At 38.5% G+C, this 14,411-nt stretch overlaps 1 protein-coding gene across 3 annotated transcripts in view; it reads right to left on the reverse strand.

Moving 5' to 3' along the window:
- PCDH19 (protocadherin 19) overlaps positions 1–14,411 on the reverse strand; it is a 127,297-nt gene that overhangs the window by 40,535 nt on the left and 72,351 nt on the right. For 2 of the 3 annotated variants that reach the window (XM_045880260.3, XM_045880274.2), the window contains one exon: positions 9,385–9,557. In XM_045880260.3, the coding sequence (XP_045736216.1) occupies positions 9,385–9,557 (173 nt within the window). The remainder of the gene's footprint in view (positions 1–9,384; positions 9,558–14,411) is intronic. The other variant, XM_045880265.3, reaches the window with a different exon arrangement.

The following is a 14,411-nucleotide window of genomic DNA, read 5'->3' on the forward strand; positions in this document are numbered from 1 at the left end:
TGCTGCAATCAACTAAACCTACCAAGTTTCTCCAGGTGATTACAGCAGTGTTTGTTTACAGATACCTATTTAAAATGGCAATGTAATAAGTTATGATTTTATTTAAAGCAGGTTATAGTTGCACTCCTGCACCACTTGGTACTACACCATGAATTAGAAAGAGCCTAAGGCTTAGCTAACTGGGATAGGAGAAGATGATTGTTTTTAAGGTTCTAACTTATACCAAACTGAAAATCTTTTCGTTAAAACAGGAAACTAAAGTGCCTCATTTGCCATTAAAGTGGCTATTACTAAGGTTTAAAAGAACTAACTTATGGGGCACTTGGGTGGCTTAGTAAGTTAAGTGACCGACTCTTGATTTTGGTTCTGGTCATGATCTCAGGGTTGTGAGATCCAGCCTTGCGTGGAGCCCCACATCAAGCCAGCATCTGGCTATGTGCTCAGTGGGAAGCCTGCTTGAAATTCTCTCCTCTCTCTCCCTCTGCCCTTCACCCCATTCACGTGCACTCTCTCTCTCAAATAAATAAAAATAAATAAATAAAAGGGCTACCTCCTGATAAATCCATTGTATGTTGAAAATGTATTTATAGGCGCCTGGGTGGCTCAGTCGGTTAAGCGTCTGCCTTTGGCTCAGGTCATGATCGCAGGGTCCTGGGGTTGAGTCCCATGTCAGTGTCCCTGCTCACCAGGAAGTCTGCTTCTCCCTCTCCCTCTGTCCCTCCCCCTGGCTCATTCTCTCTCTCTCTCTCTCTCTCTCTCAAATAAATAAATAAAATCTTTAAAAAAAAGAAAAAAAAAGAACTAACATGATAAAATAGTATCATCTATTATTTCAGATTTAACAGCTTGCAAGTTTGTTGTCTATACTATTGCAAAGAATAATGGAGTAGAACTATTATTTCTGATTATCAGGATCCCTCAAAAGACAAAATGTCTCTCATGAGGCTACCTCAGTGAGACAAAACTTTGAATAAATTTGGCCACAAAGAACTTGTTTTCTGATAAACTCCTTTGGCCACTTCTGGATTCGGTGCCTTTCAAATTACCTCTGCAACACACCGTCTCGTAAATTCCTCCAGTGACAGAGTAGATCTTAAACCTGCATGTTTTTGAGTGAAGAAGTTCAAGGTTCACCATAAAACCTAAAATCCCACAACACCCTCCTGGCTTTGTCACGCACACATGTCCAGCCCCAAAGGATTTGCTCCAAAACAATTCTAGAGACTGGTATCTCATTGATAATCTCTTTAGCCCAAGCTGTAGATAACTGCTTTGTATTCTCTCTACATGGCAGAATAATTGGTTTATGGGACTCCATTCTGCCCAGTTGCAAAAGGAATTCTTGGTCTCAGGAAACAAACTGAGGGTTGCTGGAGTGGTTGGGGGTGGGAGGGATGGGGTGGCTGGGTGATGGACACTGGGGAGGGTATGTGCTATGGTGAGTGCTGTGAATTGTGTAAGACTGATGAATCACAGATCTGTACCTCTGAAACAAATAATACATTATATGTTAAGAAAAAAAAGAGAAGAAGATAGTAGGAAGGGAAAAATGAAGGGGGGGGGAATCGGAGGGGGAGACGAACCATGAGAGACTATGGACTTTGAGAAACAAACTGAGGGTTCTAGAGGGGACGGGGGTGGGGAATGGGTTAGCCTGGTGATGGGTATTAAAGAGGGCACGTTCTGCATGGAGCACTGGGTGTTATATGCAAACAATGAATCATGGAACACTACATCGAAAACTAATGATGTAATATATGGTGATTAACTATTAACATAATAAAATCAAATTTAAAAAAAAAGAACAGGCTTTGTCTGCCTACCTTGAGCTGTGTGTAAGTCTCTAAAAAGCAACTTTAATGATGGCTCTAAGGGCTAGCTCAAACATTTTCCAGTCTGGAGCTTATTGATTTTTCCACGTTTGGGGATTTGTTGGGGATAAGCCATGTAGGAAAAGAAATTGAAAAGACTTGCTTGTCAATGAGCCACAATTCCAAAGTAGATGTGCGTAATTGCCTTTCCTTGGCCCAAAGTAAACAGGCAATCACCCATCTGGTAAAGACAGAGACCAAAAATATCTGGGGCTAAGACATAACTCTGGATGACAAAAAGCATCTATAAAAGAAGAAAACCATCTCACAAGTATTTTGCCCATATAATAAAGAAATAACACATGATTTTGGTATTCTTGAAATTGCTTTTTAAATTATGACTGGACTTGATTCCCCATATTTATTTCATAATAAAGGAGTTAAGGGAAAATGAACAGAAAAACAACTTCATAAATATTTAAATGACAAATTTAGATTTATGTTTTCCCATCCTGATGGAGTTTTTGGTTCTTAAACATCTTATGATAGGACAGAAATGTTGTTAAACAGATAGAAAGACCCAAAGAAGATGATGATCTTGACATTTAAATGGACTTTTTTGTGTATGCAAAGCAACCCATATGATCTAGCCCAAAAAACAACTTGATTTCCTTCTCATCTGTTATCCTATTGGCAGTGTCCCTACTTATCATGGCCTATGGAACTTGCTTTATCATAAATATTCACCTAGCAAATCACCCAAATAGAGCAGAATTTTATCTAGCCTACTATATTGGGGCCTGGCTTCCACTATTCCTCCAAAGGGATCCCATTACACCAAAGCGTCCTTTGAAGTGTATTTTGCTTTCCAGCTCAAATAACCTTAATTAATTTCTTCACTGATCCTATGCAGTCTATTCCATACTGGACTATTTGTGCTACTGGGCCATAAACTCCTAGAGAATAAAATTCTTAATTGTCCAGTATTCTCCCTTTATATAATCTCCATCCTCCAATGCTTTCTAAGTGCATAAAAATACAGAAATTCTTAGTGTCAGTCAAGAAAGCCCCTGACATTTATTCTCTTGATGAATAATGAATCCCTTTCCACAGATAATTATTAGTAATAAATTTTAAAATAGACATTGAATATGAGACAACTAAAAGTTCCAAATGAATCAGGAAAACATTTTATTTTTTTGAAAAAAGTGTGGGGCAGGGGCGCCTAGGTGGCTCAGTCGTTAAGCGTTTGCCTTCAGCTCAGATCATGATCCCAGGGTCCTGGGATCAAGCCCCGCATCAGGCTCCCTGCTCCACGGGAAGCCTGCTTCTCCCTCTCCCACTCCCCCTGCTTGTGTTCCCTCTCTCGCTGTGTCTCCCTCTGTCAAATGAATAAATAAAATCTTTAAATAAATAAAAATAAAAATAAAAAAGTGGGGGGCATAGTGTTTCTACTTCAAAGCAGATGAAGAGAACTGTCCTAAAAGAATTCTCTGACCAAAAGGTCCATGCCAAAATAATGCTAGCAAACAACTGCTAATAGCATCTATGTTTCCATTAGTTACGGACAACTTTTTATTCCAGCAACTGTCTTGCCAATAAAATGTAAATAATGCTTTGAAAGGAGTCCAATTATCTGGTGCAGCAATGTAGTTGAAATAAACAAAAGCATCCACCTGTCCCTCTATCCCCACCTGCCCAGCCACTGCTGAGACTGAGAATGGATAAAAGTTCACGGACATCAGAGGAAAAGGGAGACTGGGCATTGAGTACCACTGAGTGCCTCTAAACCAGCAAGGTAACTGGACATGTCAGAGATTAAACCTATGGTCTTATAATGAAGTTAACTAAAAGTAAGCAAGAAGTTCAGCCTCAGAGCAGATAGATTCAAAAAGAAAATATTTACCTCTGTGACATTGTTCAAATTAGGACATCAAGGAAGAGTCTTTCATGATAGTCTTATTAAAAATAAGATCTTGATTGTAACAGTCTCCTTTTATTGTTTCTTTTGCTTTGCTGACACAACATTAATAAGGTTTCCAATAGTACCAGGCTCTATTCTTATAACGATTTCTAAAATCATAAAGAGTTATTCATTTCATCATTGAGCTGACCTTGGTCAATTCAGTAAACCCCAGATATAAGCAAAGCTAAAAATATGAGAACTTTCACAGTCAATAATAGCAGTAATTGACACATTCAATTCCCAGAGACAGGCACACAGTAGGCACTCAAAAATATTGTTGAATGAATGGGTGAAAGATATATATCTACTCATGGATTGTTCCTACCTGACATTAGAATACAGTATACCTGAGATAGATGGAAACAGCTGAAAGTCACATATATAGATTCACTATATACATATACATTCCACTGTTCAAGTAATTAAACATTTCACCTTGTATATATATATGCATGAGGATGAAGACATTTTTAAAAGATTCTATATGAGCAAAACCAGGGGAGAACTAACCACATGAATTTCAAAACAGGATATCTAGCTTCAAAGATGCTAATTCAGGTCCAGGGGGATCCAATCAATCTCTTTGTTGAAGTAAAGATAAAACTTTTTGACAGCAAATGCTATTCTGATAAAATGGAATTTTCAATTACTCTATGAACATCTGGTCCATGCTACAATTTCTGGAGCCCAGCAGCACACTGCTTTGCAATGTCACAAAATACTCTCCATTGAGAACTCCCTATTTTGCCAAGAGACTAATTGAAATGAACGTTTGGAAATTTAGTGAGGTGAGAGGTGAGTCAGGGGGATAGGCAGAGGATAAGCAAAGGATGTTCAGTCACTAAATCATAATTTCATTAAAAGGCTAGAGGAAATAAAATTACACATTGCTGGTAGAGTGTTGGAAGTGTAAACGTCTTAATACACCTGTGATTGAAACTAGACTATGCACAGTGTGAAACTTACAGAACATTTTCATGGCTAATTTGTAATAGCAGTTGAATTAAGCACAGATCAAATTCTTTCAATCCATATTTTACACAACAAACCTGTTAAATGATATTCAGGTGATGAACTACCAAATAAACAAGTTTAGTAAAATGCAGAAGGATTTATACTTCCAGAAATAAAGCAATCATTACATTGCATTTGCATTTATACTTCCAGAAATAAAGCAATCATTACACGGCATTTGGATGCATTTAGATATGAGCAATAGATAGATGTTATTGTGAGTTTCTGTACGTTGCTTCCATTTGGTATCAATTAGCACGGGAGGCAAACCGATTCAGTGTTGTAGTGAACTCCAAACTAAGTCCACATTAGAGCAATTAGAGTCATCTTTTCAGCTGATGAATTCATAATCAATAATTAAAATCATAAAGTAAGAGACATTGAGTATGATTTGAAACAAATTAGTTGAGCTTGAGACTAGTATGTATAGTTCTAGGACATGATTCCCAAAAGGACTACATATTTAAGTAAACATAATGGTATATCCAAGTAATCACAAATGGTCATGCAAAGAAGCATGGAAGAGACAGAAGCCTATTAACCTCAGCACTACTCGACCCAGAAATAAGTCTGAAAGGAAGAGATTCAAACCCAGTGATATCCCTAATTGTGCAACAAACCCATGAACCTCTGGCACCTCTGACCTCTCTAATGGTCAGTTACTCTTCTTGGAGACTGTCTGCTGCAATTGCATAAGGCAAAATTCTTGGCTTTGCCAGAAGTTGGTAATTTTACCAAATAAGTCAAAATCAGGAAGAGAAGGCATTGGTTAAAAGATTTGAGTGTGACTCCCAAGCTCAGTGTCAAATCACCTCAAGACCTAAATCAGGTGGTAAAATACGCTGAATGACAACACTTACTTGTTCTCAAGGCACTCTGAGAGCTACAGAGAGATAGCATTCCAAAAAGTGCTGTATGTGAGTAAAAAGTATAGGATAAAGAATTCTCCATCACCTTTTTTCTGGGAAGCCATGACAATAAGAGCTGAATTACTGGGGACAAGCTGAGACATAATTAATCCAAAGGCACTCAGATGATAAATGAATTTGTAATTAAGTCACCTGGCAACAAGGAAATTCAGCTCAGCCAACCAAGTGACCTGGTCTTGGGCAAGTTGAGAGTGATACCAGGATTGGTAATAATCTGGAAAGCAGAGATTCCTGTCATTAATTCTTATCTCCACCCTGAGTCAGCTCATGGATGTATTAGGTTGGGGCAGTCAAAACACAATCCAAACTCAAGTGGCTAAACCCCTGGCTTTGCCCTTCAGGTGCAAAAGCCTTCCAGACATTCTCCTTCTTTGGTTGAATATACTGATTCTGGGTTCCATCCCTAGAGGACTGTTCTCAGAGATGGGTTGCTGAAAATTAAGGGATTGGGGCCTTTACTCAGAAAGTCATGAAGCACCTTTGACATTCACACTAAGCATTCTGCTATAGCAGTTACAAGAACAAAACCCAAAGAAACTTTGGCAGTGTGAAGCAGCACAGGGCCCAGGTGTTTGGGAAAGTGGGGAGTAAATATAATTTGTACCTTTTCCTCAAATGCTGGCAACACAATAATAGCTCACGAACAACCCATTCCTGCTCAAGGAAAAAATTAACAGATGCATAAAATTGTCTTTATTTTGAAAATCCTGACACTCCCTATCAATCATGGGTCCCTATACATGCAAAGAAAAATGCTGTGCTAATATCCAAATTAGAAAACACAGAAAACTACAGACATGAAATCCAAGGTGAGCCAAAACAAAGGTGTAAGGTACACTCTGTTGGGTATATTTGGCCCAATTTTGGAGTGGTTCTGACAGAACCAGAAGAAATATTATCAGGATCAGAGTTAGTCTGAGAAGGTGTTTAAAGCCCTTATTCTTCTCCAGAGCCATCTACTCAAACCTCAAGAACCGCTCAGCACTGGAACCACCAGGATTTTAGGGCACTTGGGTTTGAGATGCCCATCACAATATCAAGGAACCAAAGAGACCTGAGACTATTTTTTTCCCCCTCAGGGAATCTTTGAGACTTTCAGTGCAGGTCTGAGTCCAGAGGAGATTCCATTTTCCCTCGTGACCTTTCTAAATTGGTAGTCCCGAGAAGCAACAGTACCGTATTGCCCTGGAGTTAGTATACCTAGAACTATTCTAGTTAGAATGGTTACAAGATCAGGCATACATGGTAAATTCACTCAGTGATTGTCTTTCACTAGTCTGCCTCAGGATAAAATGAGAAATATTATGTGAATCCAGGTTTGAGTTGGTAAAATCCTATAAAATGTTAATTGTTGAAATTGTTGCTGTTGTTTGAGGTAGCAATAACTGAGGTGACACAATTATGTGCGCAACCTAGAGCTGATTTGGGATATAACAATTAAGTACTATTATGGAAACTCACAAGCACTGAGAACTCACTAGGTAGAGCCTGAGATGTAAGCAAGACCGGAATTCCATCTGTACCTAAAGTTTAATGACTCAACCAAATCGAAAAAAGCAAACTCAAGGATTGGCTTAAGATCTAGCCACTGCTGGGAGCCTGGGTGGCTCAGTTGGTTGAGCGGCTGCGTTCGGCTCGGGTCCTGATCCCGGTGTCCTGGGATAGAGTCCCACATCAGGCTCCCCCTGCTCTGCAGGGAGCCTGCTTCTCCCTCTGCCTCTGCCTGCCACTCCCCCTGCTTGTGCTCTCTCTCTGTATCAAATAAATAAAATCTTAAAAAAAAAAAAAAAGATCTAGCCACTGCTGGAATGATGGAAAAAAAATTAAGATATACACATGCAAAATTGAATATTGAGAAAAAAAATATGAAAGTGTTGCCAAAATGGAACAGCAAAAAGTGTCTGTGTGTACATGCGTGTGTGTGTGTGTAATCATCTTATATGTAGGAGAGTCTTGGAATAATGCCACACATTTGCTTTAGAATACTCTCATTATTACACAGTCTACATGGTATATATATACACAATACACCCCATTTGTAAGAAACACTCCCTCAGAAAAATTAAGCATAGTCCATGATACTGTTTTCCTAGAAAAATATGACAAAAAATAAAACAGCATTGTTCTAGCCAGGCATAAAGTGAGAATCAATTATGACCATTTCCTTTCCTGGATCACTTCATTTTAAAAAGCATCTAACTAAAACCCTTTCTGATATAAATGAAAAAGCACTTTTTTGAGATACAAGGCTAGTAAACAATACATACCAGTCTGTACCCTGTGACACACTACTAATCCTCTGAGAATTAAACAGTCTCTGTTTCAGTTATATAAATGTTTAGTTTTCTCATCTTTAGTCTCAGTAAGGTTGCCCAGAAAGTATATTATCTCTGTGGATGTCACCACTTGCCAAGGAGGGAAGACAGCAGTGCACAATCAGTAGTGACCTCTATATATTATAGACTTTGACACTTGAGTCAGCTGCGGAGGGGATGGATTAGACGGTTTAACAGAATCTATAGGGATGAACTTTATTTCTATGAAAAACATTTCCTTTTTGAATTGTGCAATTTTTTCCTTTGGATTCATTTATAAGACCAAAACAAAAGCATTTAATGATGTTTACAGTGAAATGAAACAGCTGAAGACCAGCACATGATCACCATATTTTGTTTTCTCATCTTTAAGTCTTTTAGCAGTGGGGCTTCCAGCTGAGCTTGCGTCTAGCTTCTCTCAAGACATAGCCAAGCATTCTGAAGCTTCACTGAGCCTAAACACCAAGCTGAATTCATAGTTTTTACTTGAAAAAGGCAGGCTGTTTTCCTAGCATGTTTGCATCAGTAAAACACTGAAAATGACATTTGTGCCCAAGTCCATCTGAACATTCTGCCTTAGCTTAACTCTGCTAATGTTTTTATACCCTGGTTTTATGCCTAGCATGGTTTTAAATAGCTCCTCTTGTTAAAGCATGTGTGGCTGCATTCACAAAAATAGACTCTTCTTCATATATGAGAATGCCACTCTTGAGATTTGCTTTGAGGTGTTTTTTGTATGCACAGAATGTTACTTGGAGTCAGCCATGTGTTCTTAAGATAGTCTCTCCTATGACCAATGGCAGGCATGTGTGTGGTAGCTAGAGGAATTTGGCATAGACAAAATGGGAAGTTTGGTACTTTCCCTCTTCAGTAAAGGGTATACAATCTGTGGCCAGAGAACAGAGTCTCTCTCTGGGTAAAGTTAACAGGCTGATATGGAAATAAAACCCACCCCTTTGGTCTCATTAGTGCTATGTTCTGTGCAACTTGACTGATCAGTTAAATTTCATGTACTAAAGCAAAAAGAGGCATTTATTCCTGGTGAGAAGGCATCTGCTCGTTTTCTATGTGCTCAGTGCAGTTACTATTCAAGAGAATGTATGCAATACGTATATGTAGGCAGCTTTTAAAATGCCTGAACTTTATACAAACCTAGGGGATCCACTCAGGGAGGATAAAGAATCTGGTCCAGTGTCAGGACATCTCACAACTCTGTAGATGCTATTCAGGCATGAGCACAGTGCACACCTTGACAACATACTCATTACAGTAAAGTAGTACAATGTATCTACAAATATTCTGTGTTCTTTAGGATCTATGGCTGCAACTTATATCCAACCAGCCCTTACCATGGTCAGGCATCTGAGATCCCATGGAGGTCACACTGGTGTTCAGCACGTCATTGACAGCAGTATCACAATACAGGCTCCGCTGGACATCATGCTCACTGTCAGTCTGGTCACTCTCTTCATGGCCACTATCCTTCAGGCTGTTGCCCTCTAAGTCCTTGAAGGTAGAGCTGCTGGGTTGAAGAAAGAATGATAATTTACAACCGTGATCATCTGATTTTTAAAATCTTTGAGAGCCAGGATGATGTCAGCTCTGCTGTGAGGCCAACAGTGACTGGATTGTCCAAAAGTGTAGAAAGAAGAGGAATTTCTGTTTAAAGATAATGGAACTTGGGACACCTGGGTGGCTCAGTTGGTTGATTGTCCAACTTGTGATTTCGGCTCAGGTTATGATCTCACCGGTTGTGAGATCGAGCCCTGTGTCATGTCGGGCTCCGTGCTCAGCGGGGAGTTTGCTTGAGATTCTCTCTCTCCCTCTCCCTCTGCCTCTCTCTCTCACTCTCTCTCAAATAAATAAATAAATAAATCTTAAAAAAAATAAAGATAATGGAACTTAACACTGTAGAGAGGTTCCCACTATTGGATGCTGATGTAGCTAACACTTTCATTCACTTATCTTCAATGCATTACTATAGTCAAGGTGGAAGAAGGTACAAATCTGAAACCACCACCTGCAAAGAATATCACCATTTCAGAAGCTTTTCTTTCTTATATAATCAAAATAAAATAATAGCTAATGTTTACTGAGCAATTACTATACATAAGGCACTATTCTAAGTGCTTGACATGAATTAACTTTTTTTGATCATCACAACTATATAAGAGAAAGGTACCATTAATATTCCCATTTACAGATGAAAAACAGAAGCACATGGAACTTAAATAACTTGCCCAACGTCATACAGCTGATGAAAATGTAGCAGATCTAAGACCAAACCCAGGCAGTCTAGCTCCAGAGCCTGGATCCTTAACCATTATGTATACTGCTTCTCCAAAGATGTCTACTAATCAACTGCAAAAATTGAGGTGGCAGAAATTGAGGTAATGCGATTAAAATAGAAAGGATTATCAGGATCAGAGAACTCGGGTAAGTTTTAACTGAGAAAGAGAGACAGATTCAAAGAAAATGCGGAGAGGCAGGAGCTGAGAAGCGGAGCCTTGGTGCATGCACAGTAAGATAAAAGTGAGAACCAGAGACTGAGCTCTAATAAAACTGTGGGTTTTATGCTAAGAATATGAAAACCTTCAGCTGAGGAGTTTATGGGCCTATTTTTCTTGCATTTGTTAAATCAATCCACCATACAATGCACTAAACATAGTATCCAAGAACCTCACACAAAATAGAGGATAATACATAAGGTACATTCACAGAGGCCCCACCTGCTATTTCTAATACTTTGTATGTCCTGACAGAATCTGCAGATGTGCAACACTATGGACCATAAATTATGAATCTGAAATAGCTAGTGGATGGTGAATCCATTTCCCAATCAGTGAGGAAGCAGCAAAGGCAAACTCAAGAAAATGTATTGTTGTCTCAACAACGGAGAGTGTCATGCTTGTGAATTAGGACAAGTCCCAACAGACCTACTGTACCTCTGAAAAGGGAGCCTGGGGAGATGATAGTGCAAACTCATTTGATGTGCTCAACCTTGAACATCCACAGGCCTGGCTCTCTGAGGCTTTGATAACATTCAGTAGGTATGATGAAGAGCTATGCCATGGACACAATAGATACATTGTCATTCTCTACATTGGTCAGAAGGAATCACTGCAGATTTTTAACATATGACAAACCTAGATGTAGAATGCTTGCTGCTCTGAATATGAAAAGGAAAAGATCAAAAGGGCAGTAACGGGAAAGCCATAATTATAAGAAAATGAAGAGCAGGAGAGAGTAAAGCATTGACCTGTTTGCTAATTATTTTCAGAAAGGATCACTGAGCATCACCTGTATTAAAACTAAAATCATTCAATAAGCCAACTCACTCAGCTCCTCCAAATTATGTCATGCAGCTACTCAGCCCTGTGGACCCACCAGCATGCAGTTCTATTAAAAAACCAATCATCCTAAAATTCTTTTATGGTCAAGAACACCAATTGGAAACACAGGCTTTAGAGTGTGTAATCATTTCTAGTTTTATGGCACAGGTGTTGGGGCGTCCTGTAAATACTAATGCCATAGCTTGAACAGATTCAAAGTTTTTCTTTTAGAAAAAAAATTTTGGTCCTGCCCACATAGACTCCTGCATCTCAGAAGAAAGGAAATGACCTGCCCAGTTCATATGTTTTTAAAACAAAATAAATTTTTTGACCTGTATTTCTCGTACCTGGAGCACATGAAAATTTCTTTAATCTACAACACAAAATTTTTGCTTTAAGCCAGAGACTTCAACCCTGAAATGAGTGCATTTCAGCAGTTGCCAAAATATGCCTGAGACATACACTGAGGAGGAATATAAAGACAACACAATTTACCATCCCTTAGACCAAGGTTTCTCAACCTTGGCACTATTGACATTTTCGGCTGCATGATTTTTTGTTGTCAGAGGCCATCCTACACATTGTAGAATGTTTAGCAGCATCCCTGGCCTCTACCCATTAGATGCTAGTAGTGCTTCTCCCAGAAGTTATAACCAAAAAGGTCTCCCTCCATACATTGCCAAATCACCCTCAGTTGAAAACCACTGCTTTAGGTTTCTTTAAAACTCTATTCCTGCGGCATATTAGATTCCCAGACTGTAGTGGAAAGAGCACTGTCATTAGAACAAGTGACAATCCGTACTGTGTCACTTCATTGATGGGACCCTGAGCCTGATATCTAATGTCTTTGAGCCTCAATTTCCTTGTCTGTAAAATGCATTTGCTAAAACCTTCTTCACAAGGCCATTTTGAGGACTCAATGAGAGTACATGAAGTACTGGGTAGACACAAATGGTCAATAAATGGTTATTGTTTAATATGATCATTACTCCATACAGTAATGTCTTCATTGAGTTATAATTAAATATTATGTCTGTGGTCTTTTTATAGGATACAAGAAATCTGTATTTAAATGTTTTTATACCTTCCATAAACTATAGTCAGACACTGTCCACTATGTTAATTTCTCCTAGAATTCAGGAATAGGAAAAGAAATTCTCCTGTCAAAATGTGTCCTTCCTTTATTGAAAAATTAGAACTATATACCCTGGTGTACTTAACATTTTGTCTTGGCTTCTCAAAAGCTTCACGATAAATATAATATTTAATTGCCGTGATTTGGACGCCAAGGATCACAATTTATCTTCACCCAATTGGTTTAGATCTGCTTTTTTAAAGTTTGATCACCCATTTTATATGCATCAGAATATTACAAACCATCTCAGAGATTTTGTTTTTTAGGTAGAAATGGGAGAAATAATAAAATAGTGAAGGACTGGCTACTTGGGACTGATAGTGTGAGTATAAAAAGTCAGGTATTCTTGGCTAAAATCAAAAACACAAGAAATAACAAGTGTTGGTGAGGATATGGAGAAAAAGGAACCCTCATGCACTGTTGATAGGAATGCAAACTGGTGTAGCCACTGTGGAAAATAGTATGGAGGTTCCTTAAAAAATTAAAAATAGAACTAACCTATCATCCAGTAATCCCATTCCTGGGTATATACCCCCAAAATACAAAAACACTAATTTGGAAGGCTATATGCACCCCTATGTTTATTGCAGCATTATTTATTATAGCCAAATTATGGAAGCAGCCTAAGCATCCATCAGTAGATGAATGGATAAAGAAGAGGTGGTGTATATGTAGGTATATATATATATATATATATATATATATATATATATAATGAATATTATTCAGCCACAAAAAGAATGGAATCTTGCCACTTGACACCTTCAACCTCATACATGGATGGAGCTAGAAAGTATAATGCTAAGTGAAATAGTTCAGTCAGAGAAAGATAAACACCATACGATTTCACTCACATGTGGAATTTAAGAAACAAAACAAAGAAAAAGAGAGAGAGGGAGAGAGAGGGAGAGAGAGGCGAACCAAGAAAAAGACTCTTAGCTACAGAAAACAATCTGACAGTGAGTTACCAGAGGGGAGGTAGGTGGGGGGAATGGGTGAAACAGGTGATGGGGATTAAGAGTACACTTATCGTGATGAGCACTGAGTAACAAATAGAATTGCTGAATCACTATATTGTACACCTGAAACTAATATCACACTGTATGTTAATTATACTGGAATTAAAATTAAGAACTTAATAAAAATTTTTTAAAAGACTCCAAAAATGATAGTCATGTATTCTCTGGAAAAAAAAAAAAAAATGCAAGGGATCTAACGCCCCTCCCCCAAACCCTGGAATAGTTAACCCACTTAAAGATCAGTTTGCCCATCTGATGAACTAAGTACCACTTACTCTAATCTTGTGAGGACATTTAGTGGTTTAATGAAGGGATTTGAGTAAGGCAGTTTAAGACCCAGTGAGCAAGATGCTGCAAATTGTAAAACAGCCTGGTAAATGGCTACTCACCCAAAACAAATAACAATTTATGCCAGGCATAAAAAATGCTGATTTCACTTGCTTTATTACCTGTGTACCTCTTGGGAGATGAAAGACTTGTAAACCAACTTTTGTGGGACAATAAATTAGGGGTACCTGTTTGCAATGGTATTGTAAATGCAAATGTTTCTATTACTGCCCTGGTGGCCAACAAAGGGACAGATTTGTTTGAAAACAACCAGAGCAAGACTCTGAACATAAGAGTTACTCAGAAAATGCTTCATGAATAAACATTATTCACATTCTGCCCCATATTTGCCCTTTAAAATATTGGAAATCTTTCCAAAAGACAGAACAATCTGAAAGGAAACAGGTCATATCTTCCTAGGAGGTGACACCACATGCCCAAGGAATGCCATCTAAGAGTAAGAATGAGAAGGGAGTAAAAGTGAAGGGTATTGTAACTATATTTAGAGAATATAAGGATGATTCTTCAGTGGTTCCTGGATCTCCTACCTGCATCACAATCAC

Source organism: Mirounga angustirostris, unplaced genomic scaffold (assembly GCF_029215605.1).
Source record: "Mirounga angustirostris isolate CCGP_5_RB_7025 unplaced genomic scaffold, mMirAng1.0.hap1 SCAF_11, whole genome shotgun sequence".
NCBI lineage: Eukaryota > Metazoa > Chordata > Mammalia > Carnivora > Phocidae > Mirounga > Mirounga angustirostris.